The 23575-nt window shown below is 41.6% G+C and overlaps 1 protein-coding gene across 8 annotated transcripts; it reads left to right on the top strand.

Moving 5' to 3' along the window:
• The first annotated feature begins 892 nt into the window (after nt 1-892).
• On the top strand, nt 893-21792 carry pfkpa (phosphofructokinase, platelet a). 8 transcript variants are annotated; one of them, XM_037079007.1, is made up of 23 exons: nt 893-1165; nt 4395-4468; nt 5260-5337; nt 6016-6205; nt 6819-6984; nt 7301-7345; nt 7464-7572; nt 8315-8410; nt 9134-9226; nt 9794-9919; nt 10574-10638; nt 10960-11029; nt 11887-12033; nt 13089-13159; nt 13375-13462; nt 14333-14485; nt 16716-16880; nt 17036-17097; nt 17388-17499; nt 18541-18640; nt 19009-19014; nt 19616-19721; nt 20931-21792. In XM_037079007.1, the coding sequence occupies exons 1-23, from the start codon at nt 1072-1074 to the stop codon at nt 21085-21087; spliced, it is 2373 nt and encodes a 790-aa protein (XP_036934902.1). In that variant the 5' UTR covers nt 893-1071; the 3' UTR covers nt 21088-21792. The 8 variants fall into 8 exon arrangements, with proteins under 8 accessions (XP_036934902.1, XP_036934901.1, XP_036934907.1 ...); XM_037079006.1 differs by lacking the exon at nt 8315-8410 and adding an exon at nt 7826-7921; XM_037079005.1 differs by lacking the exon at nt 14333-14485 and adding an exon at nt 15639-15791 and having other exon boundaries at nt 894-1165.
• The last annotated feature ends 1783 nt before the right edge of the window (nt 21793-23575 follow it).

Raw genomic sequence — 23575 nt, 5'->3', positions numbered from 1 at the left:
GCTCTGTGAATGTCTCGGTTTTCGGGAAGTCACAGCCTCAGATTCAGTCACAGGGTTTTAGGCCCGACAGTGAGGAGAACAGTTCCTCGTCAGTCGGCACAAGGTTACAGTGGGTCGTAATGCAGTTCTAAACAGAGGTCGGTGAATTATGCAAGGGCACATGTAATAATCATTATCTGGCAATCAATAATAAAAAAAATAGAAGTCAGATTTGATTTTAGGGCAGTGCCAAGCCGAGCTGTGGTTAAAATAGAAAGCTTTTCAATTTTGCACAAGCAAACCATGAATGCAGATATCAGTGTCACCATATGAGACAGTAGCAGCTATGGAGAGTATTGTAAGAAAGACAAAATATAATATAAACATATATAAATTAACATGCAGCATGCCTAGGTTAAATGACATTGAGTAATCATAACAGGAATATGATTATTAATTATTGTTCTGTTTTCTCCTGTTTTTTTTTTTTCTTTTTGACAGGCTGGGACAATACATCTAGAGCAAGAGGGCCAATGACATTGTGCATTTATGTGATACAATGCAACACTGCTGTCTCAACAATGTAACACTGCCACTCTGTGACAGTGTTTCAGGAAGCGTCGTACTTAATCTTTTGAATTGTTCTCTGCCCTGCTGCCAGCTGCACACAGCAGGCATATTTAGGGTTACTAAGTAGGTATTTAGTAAATCAAGCTGAGCTCTGGTCAGCTCAGAGTTCACCCCTCACCATCCCCATGCATCCCTGAGAGCTAGGAATTTACACTGGCATCCTCCTCCCTTCTGCCCCGCCCAAACACGATCTATGTTGCTTCCCATTGGTTCAGAATCAGGGGAGAACCAATTGAACCAGGACCTGGTTGGCCCATCGCGACGTCAATCATCCTCCCACTTGCCAGTTCATGCAAATCGACGATGCGGAACAGGGAGAAGGAGAGCGTAGCGGGCGTACATAGGTAGAGGGGGCGGACGACTGTTGCCCTTCATCGTTTTAGCACACTTTTTATGCTGTTGCGGGCCTCTTTTTATTACTTTGTCGAAGTGGACTGGGATATTCACTGAACCGCTGTGAAAATGGCGCAGCCAGACAGCAAGAAGATCTTCTTTGAGAACCTGTCGGGAGCGGGGAAGGCTATCGCAGTGCTGACAAGCGGAGGGGATGCTCAAGGTAAACTGTCGAGTGACAGTTTCACACATATTTATCGTAGTGTCAGTGTGAACAGGCCCGTAGAGGGCGAAAATGCACGCCTTCAACTGCACGATGCATGTCGGACAGTGGAATGACGAGGCTTTTCTCTTCCCACCAAGCCAAGCATTTATTGCTGACCGGTAAAACAGTAAGGCTGCGAGTGTTCACTCAGGAAGCCCGCCAGTTAGCATGCTAACGTGACATATCCAGCTAACTCGCTAACAGCATCACCCTTTGTCATTGATTTGGTGGCATGTTTGTCGCCATGCGCGATGACAGCAGCTTAGGGAGCCGTCAAGGTCGAGACGTGCCATCTATTCCTAGTTACAGAGTCTGGTGCGCTACAAGCGAGGAGTTCGTGATCCTGTTTGATCAACTCACAGCCATTAAACTTGGATGAAGCGGTGACAGTTGCGAACGTGCAGGCCACTGCATTGCGGTTCGTGCTAGTCTAAAAACGCAGGCTGCTGACAAAGAGAAAGTGACGAGGAGGGGAGATAGCGGCTGCAGAATAGCATTATTAACGTGTGAATCGTCAGTGAGATGAGGGTTGATGCTGTAGTTAGCCGTCACAGAGTGGGTCAGCCGTGGGTTGTCTGTGCATCCTGTGTACGTGATGAGCTGCATACATCCCTGCTACGTCACAGAGGAAACCCTGGTCATGTGCTCACCACCTCGTCTCTTAATGTGACCGCATTGCTAGTTATACACACACATCGCCACGTAGGAAAGAAAAGCTCACTCTTATAGCAATTAGGTACTGCTAGTTTACTAAATTTATCATGCGCAGTACTCCACGCTGAAAACCAGACAGCTCAGACATGAAGACAGCCAGGGCTGCTCTGATAAGTTATATTGTGATCATTCAATGGAATAAACTTAATTTGATCCATCATAGCACTGGTTTTGTGAGATGTTTCTTTGTGAGATGTTTCTGTATAGGTATACAGTATACCTATATGTGTCCACAAAAAATAATCTGCCTAAAATAGTGACTAAAAGATGGGGCAATAGGTAAGGATGTGTCACCTGTCCAGTTCATGTTCACGACAAATAGGGGACAGCACATCACCAGAGTAACCACTAACTGTATCTGCTGTTAGCTGGTCAGCTCAGATAGAAGTGAAGCTAGCGGTCCAAACTGGGAGCTCTGGGTACCAGGGGACTGTTAAACTGTTGTTAGATTGCTAAACAGGAGTTTTGGACAGGGATTGACCAGGGCGATATCATCATATTCTGTTAATACATTTGGTTGATTTTTTTTTTTCCCCATACTTAACCTTTTCTAAGCATTTGAATTACATGAATGTCTTCCACCAAATTTTATTAAACAAGTAAAGTTCAGTGTAAACAGTAACCTGTAATGCAACGTTTTTCTATAATGTAAATATATTCAAACTCACTCTGATTAAATTATAGTAGTGCAGAGTTGAACTTCAACCCTTATGTGTTCATTCAAAAATTGCATGCACAGTTAGGGGGAATGTCTACACAAACAAACTGTGTTAATTTAGTTAATTTTTTTTCACATTGGTTTATGATAGAAACACTTAGTTACACACATAACTTATGTAAGGAAACATTAAATGAAAATGTATACAAAACTGACATGAAGCCAACATTTATTTTTAGCCAAACGATTTCAGTGATGTTAAACTCTGCCGGGCAATAGTCCTTTTTTGCTTGGTCATAGTCATAGTAGTAAAATTACAGGTGTAGTAAAAAAGGATGGCTCTGAGTGTACTGTTTAGCCACAACGGTGTGACCCTGCATCTACAATGCAAACCCAAGCAGTTAAATGTACTGCCACTGTTTATTTAATTATTTACACCTGTGCTTTTTCTACTATGACATTTCAAAAGGTTAACCATGAAAAACGCCTCGAGTTAATTCAGCTGGCATTTTCTACCGTCTGCGCTTTAACAGGAAGAAGTTTTCGGCATGTTCATTGCCAGCCATGTTATGTAGCTCTTCATGGCTCAGGAGAGCTGAATCGATCCTCGATGGCTGGTGGGTTTAGAATTAGAGTACACTGTTGGCGCACACATGGAACACATACAGAGAGAAAGAAAACTGATGGAGTTGGCCCCAGAGCAAACCAATGAGGCTGCGGCATGCATGACAGGCTCTGAATGTCTGTGTCAGAGGGCATTGTGTAGCCTTGGCTTAGTCTTTTCACAGACTGCACGAGAACCTGTCAGTCCTGCAGAATGCAATGGCAAAACTTAATATTTCTTAGCTTTTGATGAAGACATCCACGCTGGATATCAAGCATAAATTATGCATTTCTTTGATAATCTTTGAAGTTTGATCCCAGTCTTACTCCGGATTCGTTCTTTGTCTGTTTCTCAGTCTCTAAACCACTTATTTCTTCCCCGACAGGCTGCTCATTGGAGCATAGTTATGTAATGACACAATAGGTCATGGACTGTTGCACTGGACAGCATGGCGAGTAGTTGGTCACTTTCACTAAAAGTGCCATGTTGTCTTTGGATGTAGGAAAGGAAGGAGTTAAGGAACACTCACTTTACCATCTTAGTTGCACTGTCTTTTCACATTCTTGCTGTCTCCTCCTCTGGCCTAAACCTGTGTTGCTTAGTAACAGCACTACTTGGCTGCCTTTTACAGTTGTAGTGTTCACCAGTATGTGCAGAGAAAAGGAAACCCAGTCCTTTCTTCTGTTTATATCTCCTCCAGCCAGCCAAGTTCCTGTCCCTCTGCCTGCTTTGGCTATAGTATTATCCATTATTCCCCCTGTCAGTGTTTAGCTAACCTGCCATTGACATTCAAGTCACAGAGCTGTGGCTTATTGGTTACTGAGTTCACTCTGTCTAACCACAAAGTAGCTGGGAAGCTGTAAGAGGAGCCTTTTGACCAAAAATGGTAGTGTGCTGGAGTGAGAAAAGGTTTTGGCCCAAGCATCAGACAAACACAGATAGGCCACACTTAGACACACACACACTAATGTACATTGTGTCACACATTGAAGATGCATAAATACTTGTAAGAGCTGTGTGTGTGAGAGATGAAATAAATATCCATGAAGCAACTGTTCAGGACCCATGCAAATCATGTTTATAGTTTGATTTGCCATAATTGAAACACGCGTTTTCCCTCTATAAAGCCCAACTATTTACCCTGCACACCATTTCAGTGTTTTTAAAATTGTGTGAATGACTTATTGTTATTCTTTTCTTTTTTCCCCCAGGGATGAATGCTGCTGTACGTGCTGTGGTTCGAATGGGGTTATATGTGGGAGCAAAAGTTTATTTCATTCATGAGGTGAGCCCATACTTAGTCATTATCATTATTCAGATCTTTTTGTCCATGTTTATAGTTTACTTTATCCCATGGAAGTGGATGGAAGTATAAAAACATGACTCACAGCCATGCCATCTCTGAAAATGAAGGGTCTCTGGGTTTTAAATGACTGTTGGTTGGACAAAAGAATCAATTTGAAGATATCCCTTTGGGCTCTGTGGAATTGTGATGAGCATTTTCACAACTGTTTTAAATTTGATAGAATATAAAACAACTAATAGATTAATGATGTAAATAACTTGCAGAATGATAATGAAAATAATTGTTAGTTGCAGCCATACAGAACACATTAGATAAAATTTGCAATTTGCAAACAAACACATGGATGTTTACTGTCGCATAGCAGATGTTAGTGGAGCTTTGGCACGGGCCGTACTCTGCTTGCTCTTCCTGTGATCCCTGCACATCTGTGTATGTCCTGAACCTCTATGCTCAGTGTGCTGTTACATAACTGACTTGAGGCTTTGGCAGATGCCTCATATGAAACTCCCCTCCCACTCAGGTACCACAGTACTCTGGGGCTTATCTTGCACCCTTCTGATACAGACAAACTTTGCAGCATCAATGTTAAATTCTCAAGTCACGATTTGTACTGTTACGTGGTGTTGCATTAGAATATTTACAGTTTTTCACACTGAGAGGTGGTGACCTGCTGATGCAGTTCGGAGTCCACACTGCTCCAGCTGTTGGCCTAATGTTGTTTGAAACTCCCTTGCATTTATTTACAGAGAAGCTTTATCTTCTTTTGTCAGGGATATCAGGGTATGGTGGATGGAGGAGATAACATCAAAGAGGCCTCATGGGAAAGTGTTTCCAGCATGCTACAAGTGGTGAGTAATACACATTGGCAGCATTCCACACATCTAATAAAACATTTGTGTTTGCACATATTATAATAAAGATACGGTTATTGTTAAAGGTCTCAAACATTTCATTACTCATTACATTAGTACTTTAAATGAGAGAGCAGAGTAATAAAGAGGAACTTGCAAGTCATGTAGCTAAAAGATGGATCTGTTTTGTGGTTAGAGATGTCATCCTGTAACATCCGAGCTGCAAATGTGTGCAAGTTCATCAGCAGTGTTTACTGTTGTCAGAATATCCTCCAGGGATATACTGAACACCACACTGCACCAAGTACACAGAATTGAGGTGTAAAGAGAAGCTTAGTGACTTACTGCCACATTATGTCACTACTTTCCCCTTAAAATAACAGCTGCAACATTATTTTGGTGGTATGGTGTCTTGTAATAGGATGGATGGTGTCTCTGTTTCTCCACTATGTAACTTCAGTGAGAAGGTAACATTACAGCATAACAAACATGTTTACTTCACGATACAGGTTTTTAAATCATAATTTTTTTATGATATATTAAAGACATGGGATTTGTATTAACAATAGTGGTGTCCCACACAGAAATTGTGGATGTTGCCACATAACACAGAATGCCAAATTTCTGCATAGTGTAGCTTTAAAGTTGAACTTTTAAGACACCTGTGGTCTTCAGGGTGGGACAGTTATTGGCAGTGCCCGGTGTAAAGAGTTTCGCACCCACGAGGGACGCCTGAAGGCAGCTCACAACCTGGTTCAGCACGGCATCACCAACCTGTGTGTGATCGGTGGAGATGGCAGTCTGACGGGGGCCAACCTCTTCAGGGAGGAATGGAGTGGGCTGCTGACGGAGCTGGTGGAGCAAGGTATTGAGGGAGGATGAGCCTTCTCTTTGCTAAAGCTGATACTATGTTCTTCATTTAAATTGTGTTCACTCTGCTGAGTCACTGCAGTACCTGCCAGTATGAACAGACATTTCTGTTTGTAGGTTAGATATTTTTCTAATCCCCCACATCCTCCCACACTCCTTTTACATTAGAACACCATTGTCATTATGGCTGTTGCCACATTATGTCTTTCTGTATTAAACTCTGCCTCTTTGTTTTGATTGATTTTTACACAAACAATATACCATGTTATATCATCTTCTTAAAACTCTGTTTTGAAATAGTTGACTGTAAACTCTAGGTTGCCTCAGTTTGGTTAAAATGTCTTTGCTTAATAGAACCTTTTGTACACAAAGAGACAGTCACATATTCCAAAACCCTGATTCCCCACAGGTTTGTATTGTAAACCAGTTTCTTCCAGTAAATATCTGTTTAGGTTTTTTTCTCTGAGCTCAGCAGTCTCCATTGCTGCTCATCCTGTCATATTTTGACAACAAGCTGTGAGAGCAACCAGTCTGAATAACTGTGGAAATACAACAGAAAACACAGAGAACACTGCAGTGCTTAAGCCCTATCTTCCTGGTCCTCTCAGGCTCAATTGAAGCTGATGCCATTCAGAAGTACTCGGCCCTTCACATTGTGGGGATGGTTGGCTCCATTGATAACGACTTCTGTGGAACTGACATGACAATCGGCACTGACTCTGCTCTGCACAGAATCATTGAGGTGGTGGACGCAATTATGACTACTGCACAGAGGTGAGGGGAGACTGGTATATTTTGTGAGACTATGAACAGCAGTGCCGGCTAAACTAATGTCTAAAAAATATTGGATAATTTACTATTTATTAATAAATATGTCTGTTTAACTACTTAAGATTTTTTTAGAACAAATTAAAGTCCTGTAGTGCTGAAAAAGGGATGTCACATTTGCCAGATCAAATTACACATTGAATATATCACCATGAGAAGGCTCCATTCTGCACCATCTTTCAAATATCTTAATTATTGGATACATCATTACAATGCTCTATTACTTCAATGCTAAATGATGTTTTCTGTTCTTTTCTTTCAGTCACCAGAGAACGTTTGTGTTAGAAGTCATGGGCAGACACTGTGGGTAAGAATGCATTTGATAAAGTTAATAGAAGACCCCAAAACAGAATTCCTAAAGCAGCGACGGAGACCTTTATCAGCTGTGTTTATATACACAATTCTGTCTGTGTGTTTTATCTCAGCTACCTGGCCTTGGTGAGTGCCCTAGCTTGTGGGGCAGACTGGGTGTTGATTCCTGAGATGCCCCCAGAGGACGGCTGGGAGGACAAGATGTGTCAGAAACTGTCTGCGGTAACACTATCTTATTTGTTCCCTACAGTAAACCCAATGAACTGTATTGCACTGTTTGTTAGATGCAATGTAATGTAACCTCCGTCTTGTTTAATATGATAATGTTGTAATGATTTTGAAACTTCTCAGTTTTTCTATAAGCAGTGACTCCTGTCTTTTTAATCAGAGAGGACTGATGTGAAAAATGTTTTATTTAGTCTGCCGTCTTATTGTGTTTCTTTTCCTGCTTTGGAAACATTGTTCTATGATTCAGACCCGTTCCAGGGGCACAAGGCTGAACATAATCATAGTTGCAGAGGGAGCCATTGACAGGCATGGGAAGCCTATTACTTCTAGTTTTGTCAAGGATGTGAGTACCTGAGTGTGAAGAAAGGGGAAGCCAGAAGCACGGAGACCCGACTGATTTAAATGAGTCTTCTGAGCCACAAATAACTGAATATTGCCATGATTATTGGCACCAGAATATGTAACTGGATGTTAATGTAAGTGGAAAAAAAGATCCATCTTGCTCCCGATGGGATAATCATGATATTGAATGTCAGGCCACGCCGCAAAGATAAACAATGAAGTTGGCAGGAAATTGCTGATTACAAAGTGCCAACGTGCCCTTTCATTAAGAGAGAATCTGTCCTCAGCTCCATGGCTGTGTGCATCGTCTGGCCCCCGTGCTCCTGAAAGACCATGTCACAGCCACAGTCTCAGTTTTTCTGTCATGTTGTTTCTCCACCACCCCTCCTTGTAGAACCGAGCAGGGATGAAAAGGCTGAATATCATAATTGTAGCCGAAGGGGCGATTGATCGTAACAACAAGCCCATTACCACTGACTATATCAAGAATGTAAGTACAGAGCTCTGTAAACATGTGGCAAGTTCCAGCTCTGACTGCCTCCTGTATGACCTCTACTACTGTACTGCTGCCCTGGTGTGGCTTTGACTCTGTTGCTGTGTTTCTGGAGTGCTCTATCAGACACACGCTGTAGTTTGGTAAGATTGCTTTCACCACGTTCTACTACTGCTGTAAAACTCTGAGCAGATACCCTCACTTAACCAAACCTCATTTATGACTAACTGCCTCACATAGTTGTATTGAATATGTTTATTTTTTTGGACACTTTCACACTATACATTTGCTCATGGACAGTTTCACTGTATGCCATGACCCCGCACTAATAGTTCCTCATTTGAAGGCAGACAAGCGTTTTGTTTTTTCTTTTGAAGAAGTGTCTCTATTTAATTCAGTACCTCCCACGACAGATCTTCTGTGACGTTCAGTATAAGAACTCCCGCTAACATGACTGAAAAATAAGAATGGCTTGCTTGTGCTTTGCTGTTTCCCCTTTCTCTTCATCTTTTCTTATTTGTTTATGTTTCAGTGTGTGATGTATCAGTCCGTGTATGTATGCACTTTGTCACATAAATACATGAAGCTGTATTACTAACATGCATGAGAACCATTAAGGATCCATCAGTCCAGTTTATACATTTGTTTCCCATTAGAGGAATAGCAAAATACATAATGCCACAATATATTTGCTGAGAGCTGTATATTATTTCCTCCCAGCTTGTCGTAAAATGCTTGGGTTTCGACACGCGAGTGACAATCCTAGGCCATGTGCAGAGAGGAGGGACCCCTTCTGCTTTTGACCGCATCCTGGTAGGTCTACCACTTTCACGAAAAATTGATGCTGCTGAAACATTTTGCTCAATGTACTATGAACCTTGCACATTATCCTCCAAAAATATAACATTTGACTGAAACAAATTATTTCAATGTGTAATGGTAATGTGTAGATTAAAAAGGAAACCAGTATTTCCTGTGCAGACTAGCAATAATTTTCTCTACATGTGCTCACACTTTTAACCTAGTGTACTGTTCTGCTATGAGCTCTTTTGAAGGCGTTTGGGTAGGAATGGGGCAGTTGCCAAGAGCATTTCCCGGTTAATCCTGTGTGTGTCTGAGGAGAAATGGCTCCAGGTTTTAGGTTAAGCACATTAACAGATTTATGGCTCAGCAAGAGGAGCAGTGCATCAACGACTGTGCGACAGATCCCGTCACGTTCACAACATGCCAATTAAAAACTAAAGCAGGCAAAAAGATGTTAAAAGTTGACTCTGATTTGTGTCACTGATGTGTTAGTAAAGAAAATATTATCGGTGTCCAGGAGAGAGGTGTCGATGGTGAGGATGATCCTGTTTTATCTATGTGTGTTTGCTCACACAGGCCAGTCGTATGGGTGTGGAGGCTGTGCTTGCCCTTCTGGAGACCACAGCCAACACGCCAGCCTGCGTGGTCTCTCTGTGCGGCAACCAATCAGTGCGCCTGCCTCTGATGGAGTGTGTACAGATGGTAAGCACTGGATTGGGTTGGAAAGAAGCCAGGACTGCAACACATTCAAAACATGCATCTACAAAAGTGCGCAAGCTGAGGAGCGAGGGAAACTACAAAGCATGTACAAACAGTGGGAAATGACTCTGCTGGGCTCAAAGAGGCAGAGTCAATGGGGACGGGTTGGAGGACCATAAGTAAGGATAACAAACAGCACAGCCCATTGAGCCTGGAGTGGCACTAATGCTCACAAGAGAGCTGTATTGTTTGAGAGGCAGTTGTTTCTGGTTAATGATTATCTGAGGCATTTGGCCTGGTTGGATATGACTGTCTGCAGGACAGTGATGTAATAGCAAACTATCTCCATAAAACTGCAAAAAAAACTTTATTGTTCTGTTACAGGTCAAAACAAGGTTACAGAGTAGCAATTGAGGCAGAACAGTTGATGACATGTTTATTCTTGCACTGTTCTCTGTCTTTACACAAGAACGATTGTTGGTAAGTCCAACATGCTCATAATAGACACTTCAAAGCTTACAATTTGAATGCCTTCAGATGTTTTATCTCAGTTGGTATAAATCAACGCAAGTGCCACCGCTCTGTTCATACCGGAAGTCCAGTGTATCAAATACAATTGAATTCAAGCCGTAAAATTTCTCTCCTTTTCTTCCTTAGACTCAAGAGGTCCAGAAGGCTATGGACGGGAAACGGTTTGAGGAGGCAGTGAAGCTTCGGGGCAGGTATGACTGACAGCCCGCTGGGACCAGTCAGATATACGAAAGCCTTCACTTCACTCAGGATCAAGCACAGCAGTTTGATGTTTCTTAGTGAAGACAGCTGTAGTAGGGGAAGTGGATCATGGTGCTATTTCAGAACGTCAGCAGCCTGTTGTTTATAGACAGGGCACAGTCAATGATGAGTTGGAGATTATATTTAAGAAGATTATACGAAAGTAAACACAGTTTTAAAGTTATAACATGTATTTTTATGTACATGGCACCAAAAGCGTATCACACTGTGGGTGGTTTTAACAGTACTGTGTGTTCAATGTTTTATTGCAGGAGTTTTGAAAACAACCTGAGGACATACAAACTGCTGGCTCATCGTAAACCAGAATCCGAACTGCCAACTGTAAGTCACTTGACGACATGTTGACATTCCCTTGAAAGTTTTGAAGGTGACAGTGTTGTCAGCTTCTTTTTGCACATACAGTAGCCAACCTCACCATGTCTGGAGTACAGGTTGTATTTAGAGAGTTGAGTTGGCCTCCACAAGCCACAGAGGTGTTTAATCTTTTGCTACACTGTCCTGAGGATCTGCATACAAATAATGACTCAGTTGCTTCTGTCATGATGCTGCTATTTCAAGATGCAACCTTGGCTCACATACTGAGAAGTATTCCTGGAAATGTGTGGTTGTGGTTTGGGAAGATTGAGAAATGTGAGTAATTCTCTGTAAACAGGTGCCTCAGTTTCTTTCCTGCTACTGTGAAAAATAGTTGACTTGCAATTGTGGTAGCCAGTTCATAAGCAGATTGAAGTTTTACCTGCTTGCTGTGTTGCCTTTTTTTTTTTTTTTTTTTGCTGTGGAGCCTATAATTGTAGTAATAGGCCTCATACTAGGCCCAGGTGGCTCAGTGCTCTGTTCTACAGTGATATTAGATGACACCTGGCTCCCTGCTGAGGCATGACTTGTTAACCCTGCCAGGAGGAATTGCGGTTCCATCTGAGGCAGCTCACACTGAAGATCAGTGAAGTGTAGAATCAGCAGGGTCGACTCCATGCTGCGGAGCTCGCCTCAGGGTTTGGCTTCTCACTGCATCTGTGATAATGACCACTGTAGGCCCAGCATGAAACCGATAGCAGACCAGAAACCATATATTGATTTACTCCACAGAGCTTCATCAACAACTGCAACATTCTCTCTATATTTCTAGTGATGATTAGACAATCAAAGTCACATTTGGTGCTTGTTTTTTGTGCCTTCAGAGCAACTTCAATGTGGCGGTGTTGAATGTTGGCGCCCCTGCAGCAGGCATGAATGCTGCTGTCCGTTCAGCCGTCAGGGTGGGCATCTCTGAGGGGCACAAGATGTTTGCTGTCAGTGATGGCTTTGAGGGATTCTCCAAAGGACAGGTGGGTACTAAATCACTCATATACTGGTACTGTACTGTTGCATGTATCTCGTAGGAAATTGGACATTTTATGTTATGATAATAAGCTTAATGAAATATTGTTTGCATTCTAATCAATAACTCGAGGAATTGGACTGCACACAATCAGTGTTAGCTCCCTGACTAAAAGAATAATCAGGGAAATCCTGTGGATAATCAGTCCAGATTAATGTAAACCAATTTTCCACTCTGACTGTCCCTCCTCTGCCCTGCAGTACCACAATAAACCAACAGAGTGCAACAGAGTTCAAAACACAGCTTCTCAGTAATCAATCAATGGTCTGTTTCTCTCCTGATTTGAATAAGCAAAAATGAATTCAGTTACATTTTTTTTCATTCAATATGTTGAATGAAAGATAAAAGTAGACAGCAAACCTGTGTTACAGGAGACTGTGCTGCAGTGTGAGTCATTGTTATTTTCCTGCTCTTTAACTGGTTAAACTGGTTTCACACGTCTCTCCTTTATCCTCCACTGACCTTTTCCGTGTGAAAAAACCTTAGACCCTTAGTCCACAGTCCAACTCATTCAAAGACTAAACACTTAACGAACCATTTATCTTCTACAGCATGTCTCCAATATCACTGGTTAGTAAAACACCCTGCATGTGCCCCAGCCTGCTGAAATCAGGCTGCGCCAACTGACCCTAAGAAGATTAGAGCAGAGGGAGTAATGGATTTCTTTAGTTGAGTGCTCTCGGACTCTCTGCTAAACACCTCTGTGTTTTCACTGCTCCAGTTCCTTTGTTAGGTATAAGTGACTGTGTCCAAGAAAATAACTCTCCGCCTTACAGTCCCTGCACCGAGACCCTGACCCAGAGCATATGTCAGATAATACAGAGCTGTAGCTCACACAAAATGTTCTCCGTGTATTAAAGTCTGTGATTTATGAACCAGCAACAATAAACAATCTCAGAGGATTTATAGATTTAAATGCTAAAGGAAGGAAGTAATTAAAATGTAATTGAGTACTGCTCTCAGATTTAAGATGAATGTGTTGTTATCATTGTCTTTTGTCAGATTAAGGAGATTAAATGGGCTGATGTGGGAGGATGGACAGGACAAGGTGGATCTCTGTTGGGAACCAAAAGGTAAAGTCTTGATCTCTGATGGACTGGAATCCACGCAGTATTAAAACTGAAATACAAGTTTTTTTTTAATGATTACTTAATGAGTCTTGAGTATTGTAAACATTATGTCTGTAGAATCTAGACTCTGCAACAGATTTTGTGTATTTTTTAAAATGTTTTTACAAACAATTTATTTTCCTTGCTTTCTTTCTCTCACACTTCCTTCCTAACTTCAGAACACTTCCTGCTAAGCATGTTGAGAAAATTGCTGAGCAGATGCGAAAGAACAACATTAATGCACTGCTAATTGTTGGTGGATTTGAGGTATGTTTCAAACTCTTTTGTCCCTGCTTAATACTCTTGCTATTGAGGCTACATTGTCATCTTTCATTTTCTTACGCTTTTTAGCTACTGCTATATTCCATATTTAGCAACATTGAGTATGATAAAAGTTACATTTCTGCTGATGTATTTAAGCATGACAAACTGCTGAAGCATTACTCATATTGTCAGTATATGACAGTGAACACTGTAATGTTGATCCTCCTCATCAGTCTTACCTCATTTTATGTCAGTGCACCACCATATGGCTCCATACATCATCATGCTTCAAAGTCATATCTCTGCCAAAAAACCTGTTAAAGGCATCAGTTGTACTATAATGTTGGTTCACTGTTGGTTTTTCAGTACTTTGAATACATTATTAAAGAGGAATTAAGAATTGTAATTGAAAATATTTGAATAGTACACATGAAAAGTGAGGCAACACTTTAACTAAAATATAGATAATCTGATCAGATGGTTTGAACATGAGACAGAGAACACCTGCTATTTTCCAGTCATTTCACGCAATCCTGTTTACATGCTCACCAGCTTTATTTTCCTGTAATGTATGCAAGGAAATGAGTGTCATGTGTATGAATAGATACGTACGTGTGTGTGTGTGTGTGTGTGTGTGTGTGTGTGTGTGTGTGAGAGAGAGAGAGAGAGAGAGAGAGAGAGAAATGATGTTTGAGTGTGTGGAGTGGTACCTGTCTGTTTCGCTGCTGTCCGTTGTGATAGACCTGGCTCCTCCCCTTGGCATCCTCCACCTATTGTCTTCCTTTCCTTGTGGCAAGTAGCACCTCTCAACCAAACCAACCTGCCACAGTTGTCACCCTCACAGACACTAAAGCCCTTGGCTCTGACCTGCAGGCCTTCCTGTCACTGCTGGAATTGTTAACGGCGCGCGGGAAATATGACGAGTTCTGTGTGCCCATGGTCATGGTCCCAGCCACTGTCTCCAACAATGTGCCGGGCTCAGACCTCAGCATTGGCGCTGACACGGCTCTGAACGCCATCACTACTGTAAGTGATGGGGGCTAGCAACCAGAATAGTTGATCTCAGCAACACGCCGACTGATATAAAAAAACACACACGCAAGCAAACACTGAAACATGTCTGTGCTTACATGGCCAGCCAGCCAATCATGTTTCAAGAAGGGGGAATTCGCTCACTTGGTCATTTTACCAGTCACTCAGCGTGATCTGCAACCTTTCAGTAAATCTGCTGAGGAAATTTGAGCCACATCTGGAATAAAATCTGGAAATTGAGCCAGATGTATAAATTGAGTCAGGTTTTGTACAGTGAGACTGGTAAAGATAAAACCAAGTTACAGAGTAGCGTCCCTCCCTTCCCCATCAGGTAAGTGAGTGACGACATGGAGGCATGCCGTGAGGTGCACGAGTGTCGTGACTGCCATGTTTGCTCTGCCTACCCCTCTCCCTGACTGTGTGTTTGTGTCTTCCCACATCATTAACACCAAGATGAGTGGTTAACAGCTACAGAATACAAACTAACACAACGTAGTACAGTTAACATGCACTGTGTTGTATGTGTCCATTTAAATTGATACACTCACACTCCATTCAATAATGTAACGCAGCCTCATTTCCATTGCAGTTGTCTTCACAGCATCACAATAATGAAATGTACACAAACTTAACCCTTTGTACATGTAAGAATAAGGGACCAAAGCAAATATAAACAGAAAAAAACATCTCCAAGCTGTGCCACCATCTTCATCATTGCTCCTCCTCGATCAGTGCGTGTCTTGCCTGCATATAATCTTCCACAGCAAATATGGCCGGTTGAGATGCAGTGCCACTGCGTTTAGCTGCCGATGCTCACAAACACACAGATCTCTGTCCCATCTCTTTCTTTCACATCATTTCCTGTCTGTCTTCCTTCTGTTCTATCTTCCATCACCTTCCTTCTACATCTTCTCTTCCCCTATGTCAATATCATTTCCTCCTTTCACTCTCTTCATTTTCCCCCTCGAATCCATCTCTCTGTTCACACTTCTGTCCTCCCATCCTTTCTGCCAAAGGGAAGCCATTGGCCGCTATCACACGGAAAGAGCCGGAATGGCAGGATACGCTCCAGAGAGAGAGATCAACCTCTCTCTCAGTGGCCGGCCTTCTGTGGCTCTAACGCGTTTTTCATGTACTGCCGCTTCAGGCGTTTGAAAGTCTGCTGCAGCTGTATGAGGCTCGCGCTACCTATGAGGAGTTTTGCATCCCGATGTGTATGCTGCCTGCAACCATAAGTAACAATGTACCGGGCACAGACCTAAGTATCGGGGCAGACACAGCCCTCAATGCCATCGTGGAGGTAAGGCAGTCGAACCGCCGCCGGCACATTTGTGAGTGCTTTGTTCAAGACGCTAATGCAAAGAGGATGAAAATGACACATGATATCAAGTAACAGTGGAGTTAATGGTCCAGTGCTAATAGTCAACAAACTGCAGCTCTGTTGATTCCTTTACTCATTAACCCTACCATCAATCCCAACGAAAGCTAACCTTGACGGTAGTTCTAACATTAACCTAGACACTGGATATCTGTGCAATTTTAAAGGGGCACCCCACCTTGTTACACATCTAGTTCAGTTTAGTTGTCATGATTAACACGACTCAGCCTGTGAAAATTAGCTGAACAGAAAGCCTGCATTACAAACTGCAGGTCTGAGTTTTTAGAGATGTCGACTATGAGAAATGTAGGATCCAGCATTTTTAGGAGCTTGACCAATACTAGGGACTAAAATTCAGAATATCACATCCTATGCTGCTCTGAATTTGACCATTCTGTCTTTAATTGGTCTCTTGTCAGTCCTGTAACATTATGGAAGTGCAGTGCTAAATTAGTGGAATGCCCCTTTGACACTGTTGTAGCTGGACTCTTTGCTGACATCACATTCCCCTGACATTGTGCTGATTATTATCATTGGACTATTATGATAAACGTTTACTGTCAGATAAAGCTGCATTTTAGCCTGAAGCTGCCTTGACTCTTGTACAGATTGTTAATAAGCATGCCAGCCTTGAGAACAGTGTTTTGCTGTTTTTCTAAGTGAGGTGCATTATTTTAACAGTGTTTGACCTCTAATCATCACACTTCTAATCGTACTTGTTTCATACTATGATATGTTAACATGACATTTAACTGGAAGTACCTCAGATGTTCAGTGTCATAATGCTCAGCGTGTACCCAGCATTTAATGTATACTGACATTGTGAGCTTGCATGCATACACGCAGACTTGTGACCGCATCAAGCAGTCAGCCAGTGGGACCAAAAGACGTGTGTTCATTATTGAGACTATGGGAGGCTACTGTGGCTACCTGGCCAGTGTGGGAGGTCTGGCTGCCGGAGCCGATGCCGCCTATATCTACGAGGAGCCATTTGACATCAGAGACCTGCAGGTGACACCTCTGTAAAAATACATTTTGTAGTTGAACCTTTCAGTCCCTGACTTGCATGGATGTCACTTCATCCACTAGAGGGCATTCAGGCTAAACTCCTTTACATTACAATGCCCTCTACTGGTCAACATTACATTTACTGTCTATTCCCACAGGCCAATGTTGAACACTTGACAGAGAAAATGAAGGGCAGCATTCAAAGAGGACTTGTACTCAGGTAAGAAACAGGCTTCAGTTATTCACTCAGTCACAGTATATTTTAAGGCTACATCCTTCTGATTATTTGATGGTGAAAAATACAGATTCACAACTGGTGTACTGCTGCTGCAGTAATCCATTATTTTCTGCCCTCAGTATTAGATTTTAAGCTGCTTGTATGGTAAATGGAGTCAGTGCTGATGTCATCAGTTCACCAGCTGACATTCTGAGTGCTGCAGTCATCATGATGTCACATCGACACAAAGTCAGTGTTGATCCGTCTGTTTTACTGTATGTGTGTGTGTGTAGGAATGAGAACTGCAATGAAAACTACACGACAGACTTTATCTACCAGCTGTACTCTGAAGAAGGAAAAGGAGTGTTCGACTCCAGGAAGAACGTGCTCGGTCACATGCAGCAGGTAGGCACAGCCTCACTGGTTACCATCCTATACAGGCTAAATGGGACTATTCCCTCCTGTAGCAGTGTCAGGGGTAACAATTCATCCAGATTTAATGAACAATTTTCTATATTTGTATCATAAATATTCACGTCCCCATTTTACATGGACGGGCTTTGTTGTGTTCTGGCTTCTTGTGTCTTGAGATTAGTGCAGAAAAAACTGGATCAAACAAAACTTTGATGATCTCCAAGGGGAAGTTGGGTTGTGTCTGCAGCAAGTACTGGGAGACAGAACAAAAAAATGAATTTTAAACACAGCATGATGAACAACTTTGACAAATATGTTGCTTTAAAGAAAAAGTTCCCCCAAAAATGAAAAATTCAGCCATTATCTACCCATCCCCATGCTGATGGCATCCAGTGTAATCCAAAAACAAAATAAAACTTTTTTTTGTTTTTTTAATTTTGTTTTTGTATTAATTTATTCATTTTTCGTAGATCCCAAAACACTGTGAGCCTACAAGACACGGTTTTTGGTTGTAAACAAAACAAATTCAAATCAATTCAGGATCTTTGGTCTACCAGAGACTCAGATTATTTTTATTTTGTTAAACAAGTCTTCATCTACTTCAGCATCATGGGGTTGAGTAGATAATAACTGAATTTTTCATTTTTATGTGAACTTGTACTTTGAATATTAAAGAAAAAAGCCTTCAGTGTATAATTATCTCTCTATCCTCATTTCCTGTTGCTTGACTATTGATGTAACATCTTTAAAAAGTTGAAAGTAAAATAACATTTACACTAGACTGAGAGTGCAGGCCATGGTGTATGAAACAAGAGGAAAAGAAATGTAAACGTGTATGCTACCAGTATATTAGCATAATGGCAATGTGAGTCATACAGACATGAATCCAAACACCTTAAGACAGCAAATGGAAAAAAAAATAATAAAGCCAAGATTGTGTGAGGCCGTTTTCGTTTAAATTTAATGCACAACACAATAGGAAACAAATAAGTGTTATTCTCATTTTGTTTCGTATCTTAAAAAAAACAAAAGGGAGGAGCACCGTCTCCATTCGACCGTAACTTTGGGACCAAGATCTCTGCCAAGGCGATGCAGTGGGTTACCAAAAAGCTGTTGGAGACCTTCAGACAAGGTAAGGTTAATGTTCCCCCTCAGTCTCAGTGAAATGACCTGTGGTAGTTGATCCTCCCTCCCTGCAGAGGCGTGACCAGTGAGAAGCAAACCTTTCCCCAGATCTGTCATGGAGTCACTCCGTCTGACATTTTGATGTATTTTAATCCTCGCGAAGGAAATTATTTATCGACCATTTACATTCATCAGCAGACAAATCTAATGAGCAACTGACTTGAATGTACTTACACTTTCTTTTTTGATAGATTACGCTAACAACTGTGAGTGACGTGTTCTTCTGAACAATACACACTGCATGTGCACAAGCGTTAAAGTTAAAACTCCTCTTTTTTCTTTATGTCTATTTCCCATACACATGGATGACATAAGATGAAGGTAAATCGTCTTTTTTTTTATGCTGGCTCCATGACCATCTACATCTTTTATATTTAGCTCCATGTCCCTGTCTGTCATTTCCACTATTCTGCCATATTGTAGATGCACACAGCCTGTCTAGGCTCTTGTTGGGCGTAGCTAGGATGTGTTAATGCCTTCAAAAATTAATCAGCAGCCACCATGCTACACTATTTCCAGTTCATGACTCATCTGAAATGGTTTGATTGGAAATGTGAGCACGGTCTGAATTAATAAACCACATGTTCCTTTTCCCTGGCCAGCATTTCTTTGTGTGTCTGTGGTGCTTTATGTTGCTTTGTTGTAGTCACGATTTCTGTATCATCACCTCTTTTGTTTTTAGATTTTCTGTTTCACTAGCTCATTGTAGTCCTCCTGTGGATCCATACAAAAGAGTTTCATTTCATGTACAATTCACGGCCACTAGCTACAAGTCTACAATCATCATCATCCTACACCACAACCTCCCACACCCACCGGCAAAAAGCTGTTCTATGCCACTGTTTGTTTGCAACCAAAAAACAAGGACGGCTAAAGTACATTCCCATGTTTGCACCTCTGATGCCACTGTGTTTCCCTGCAGGCCGAGTGTTTGCAAACAGTGAGGACTCCTGCTGTCTGCTGGGAATGCGGCGCAGGGCTCTGGTCTTCCAGCCCGTTGTGCAACTCAAGGACGACACTGACTTTGTGTATGTATTACTCTACTTGTACATGCCAGATTAGTTATCACAGGAAGTCTTTGTTAATGTCTACTTTGGTTTTCCTGGGAGATTTCCAAAGTTTAAGAAAATTACCCTGATGATGTCGTCACGTCACTGTTGTGTTTTGGGAGTTAACATTTTAATGTCAGGACACCTTAAGTATAAATTAGGGTTGCGTTTTATGAAAGGTGTGAGCATTCAGGAGGCGGATTTACATGCTATTGAGTCCCATTATGGGAGATGTAAGCAATTCTGGAGCTTGAGCCATTTCATTATGAACTCAAAGCCAGGATATCTCAGTCCATGCCGCATTGATTTTGAACATTCTTTTTAAATCAGTCTTTTTTGAGTTTCCCAGCTTTACCCGTTTAATATTCCTAGGACTGCTGACAGTGGCCTAAAGCTGTATTCAATCCACAGTCATGCCTTGCACGCTAGATTTGATTAGATCAAACTTGAATGTTGGGGCAGCCGCAGATGAAAAAGATAAAGTGAAGGATTAACCAGGTAGTGAGAATACATTTGATAGTAAGCAAATAGAAGCATACCGGCAGTTTTATTTTTCGAATTATTCCACGTTAATTTTGGCTCACGCAAACTGCCGCGCTGAGATCATGTGTATAAAGTAAATAATGCTAAATATTAGAGCTAATCCTTTAATGATTTGGAATCAGATGAACTCTCGACAACTCTAAGTTTTTTGTTTTTTTTCACTGCTCCCCCATTCATTAGAACATACTAGATATGTGACCATCAGCAGTAAACATTAGAATTGAGGCATTTGTGAAATAGTGTTAAAGAAATAAAGACGATAACTGCCACAACAAATCAAATGAAATAACAATTAAACTGCAACTATTTTAATCAGCATGCAATCATTTCATTCATTTTTCAAGCTACGTGTCACTTTTTCTGATTCCAGCTTCTTAAATGTGAGGATTTGCTTCTCTTCGTTGTCGTTTATGACAGTAAATGAAGTTTGAAATGAGTCTTTGGACTGTTGGTTTGACAAAAGAAGCAATTTAAAGACATCACTTTGGGCTCTCGGAAATTGTGATGAGCTTTTTTCACTTTATTGACTAAAGATATCAATTGTGAAAATAATCTTAATGAATCTTAGATGATCATAAAAATAAGTGAGTATCAGCCAAAATAAAAAAACAACCACAGTGCTGACATTTCCTCGTCCGTCTGCAGTCACAGGATCCCTAAGGAGCAGTGGTGGTTGAAGCTGCGTCCTCTGATGAAGATCCTGGCCAAGTACAAGACGAGCTACGACGTCTCGGACTCCGGGCAGCTGGAGCACGTTGTACGCAACCGGCCTAAAGAGTCGGACGCCTCAGTAGCCATGTGAAGGCCGGTACATACAGTGGCCTGCAAAGTCTGCGTGTAAGACCGAATGTTTGTGAGGCGCCAGTCCGTGTTGTAAGAGCTCCAGTAACAGCGTTAACAGCCGCCTCTGTTCGGCCACGTACCGTGTTCATTTCCTGTCTGTGTCATTTTCCTCAGTGTCACTCCTCGTATGTTTTGTCTTGACAAACTCATGAACTGTAAATTAGCCTCTGCAGTGTTTCTAATACTTAAACACACACTTACTCTCGCACACACATGCACAGCTGTCCTGCCCCGCATCTGTGTGTCCTTGTTGCCCTGGATGTTTAGTGTCACTGTTGTTTTTAAATTGCACTTTCACTGTCTGCAGTTGCATAGGCAGGCTCTGAGCCCAGAGCTGCACGAGGACAGAATAGAAACGGCATCTGCTGTAAGAACTAATGTGTGTATCTGCCTAGAACCAGTGTGGGGTTCAGCATATTTATGTGAGACTGATGCAATACAGTTCTACCGCTGCAAGTCAAGAGAACTGCGTGCCGTGCTTTACACTGAGACTAATATTTATCTTTTTAACATTGTTTATTTTGCTTGTAAACATGGATATATTATTATCTGTTGGCACTGCTGTACTGAGTAGCTGTCTGTCATATTGCACCAACAAGTTAGATGTGTAAGAGACTAATGTTTCCCACAGAATAAAAATCAGACTTGAGAAGTGTACTTCATCGATTTGTGTCACTGGATTTATTCATTAATTAATCACCTTAACATCCTCATCTTTTTATCTCTGTTTTTATTTCCCTTTAATTAACTTTCAAGTTGGAAAAGGTCATATATCCTACTCTGTCTGATAGTATCATGTACAGTATATTCTTTCTGGCAACACCATACAATGAAATGGAAATATTCCAGATGTCTTGTTGCACACTGGGCCTCAGTATGCAGTGACTATTACAGTTAAAGAGGTCATATTATATTAATTTCTAGGCTCACTTCGCACACCTTTTACATGCACGAAAAAACCCAAAAGCAGAATATGACCTCTTTAACATTTCTTATTGAAACATCAATCAGATAATTTCAGAGACCAACTGACCACAAACGGTCACAAACTGTCCACAAATAGATGCAAGGCAACCGCAAAGAGAAACAACATGACAGAAAAAGGCACCAAACCAAGCGACAACAAGATGCACAAGGGCTGTACAGAGAAACAAACCGATTGACGACCACATTGAGACACAAATAACGTCAAAGAGATGCAGAAGAGAAAACACACCGATGTGAAATGACCCAGAAAGAGACACAAAACTGACTATAAAGTGACGCAAAACAACAGAGCAGACACAGGCGATTTCAAAGAGACTCGCAAAGGTTAACAAAATGACAGTAAGGGGACACAAAATGGCTTCAGTGATTCTGTGCCTCTTTAAGTCTGCCTTACTGTTACGTAGGAAGAGTGAGGGAACTTTTGCATGTGTGATAAGGTGCCGTTGGAACAGAAATACATTTAAACAGTGAATGGGAAAAAAAAACCCACACATTCTGTATGCATTTAAATAGTATAATGATAATGAAAATTAGGGAAATCACTTGATTTGTAATGCAAAACAGTTCTGTTCTTAAAGAAAATCAGTCTCAGACCATCAAATACTGAAGGAAACATAATTTCCTGTATCCACTTTAATACATTCAGTGATGTCATTGGTGAAGTGGAAAATTTTAAGGAAGCATCTTCTAGTAAACGCAGTGTTTTATCGAAGACCTAGCAGGACTGCCGTGATAAGATTCTTTAAAACTGGATTCAGAAAGAGTCCGGGACTATGAACTAGTACTTGTGCTTGCATGTTTTCATCACTATCCAGCAGATGGCGGCAGAGCACCGCCACATTCGCGGCGCCCGGGTTCATCGGGTGCATTATGACATGGATTCCCTCCATCAGTCGCTGTCCACTTCTGCTCTTCACAATTTCAGTATATGGTGGCTTAAATCCACCAAAGTAGATTAACTGTGTGAGGCCTCGTGCAAACGTGCGTGTGCGTGTGTGTCTGTAGCCATAATTAGGAATTAATCTTATCATTTGAGAGAAAATTTCAATTTCCCATGGGTGTATTAATTGTGTATACATGTAATTGGGCCGCTTTTTCCCTCCTAAATGGACCTTTTTCTCCCCATCTTAACCGGGAGTAATTACATGCATTTGCGGCCGGGCTGAGGACATCTCTTGGCGACAGTGCGACGAGAAATGTAATTTGAAGGAAAAAAAAAAAAAAAGCTACCTGATTCACCTTTACTCCCTTCAGACCCTCCTAGAATAATTATCGTCCTTAACTCAAACCAGTGTGGTTAATTCAGCCTCACACCCACGCCTCGGCACTGAAAAGGCGCCTTGTTTCCCATCGCTATAATTTCCTCAGACTCCAATTGGAACATGGCTCATTGTGGAGGCATTTCCATGTGGCCGGCTCCCTCTCCTCCGAGCATGAAATTAGTGAATCCAATAATTTGG

Source organism: Acanthopagrus latus, chromosome 19 (assembly GCF_904848185.1).
Source record: "Acanthopagrus latus isolate v.2019 chromosome 19, fAcaLat1.1, whole genome shotgun sequence".
NCBI lineage: Eukaryota > Metazoa > Chordata > Actinopteri > Spariformes > Sparidae > Acanthopagrus > Acanthopagrus latus.
The sequence above is the reverse complement of the archived record's forward strand: the minus strand, read 5'-3'. Positions and strand labels throughout refer to the sequence as shown.

Coding starts and splice junctions, on each gene's coding strand:
- pfkpa (XM_037079007.1), top strand. CDS start 1,072: ATGGCGCAGCCAGACAGCAAGAAGATCTTCTTTGAGAACCTGTCGGGA. Junction 7,346..7,463: donor GTCATGGGCAGACACTGTGG/GTAAGAATGCAT, acceptor GTTTTATCTCAG/CTACCTGGCCTTGGTGAGTG. Junction 9,227..9,793: donor CTGCTTTTGACCGCATCCTG/GTAGGTCTACCA, acceptor TTGCTCACACAG/GCCAGTCGTATGGGTGTGGA.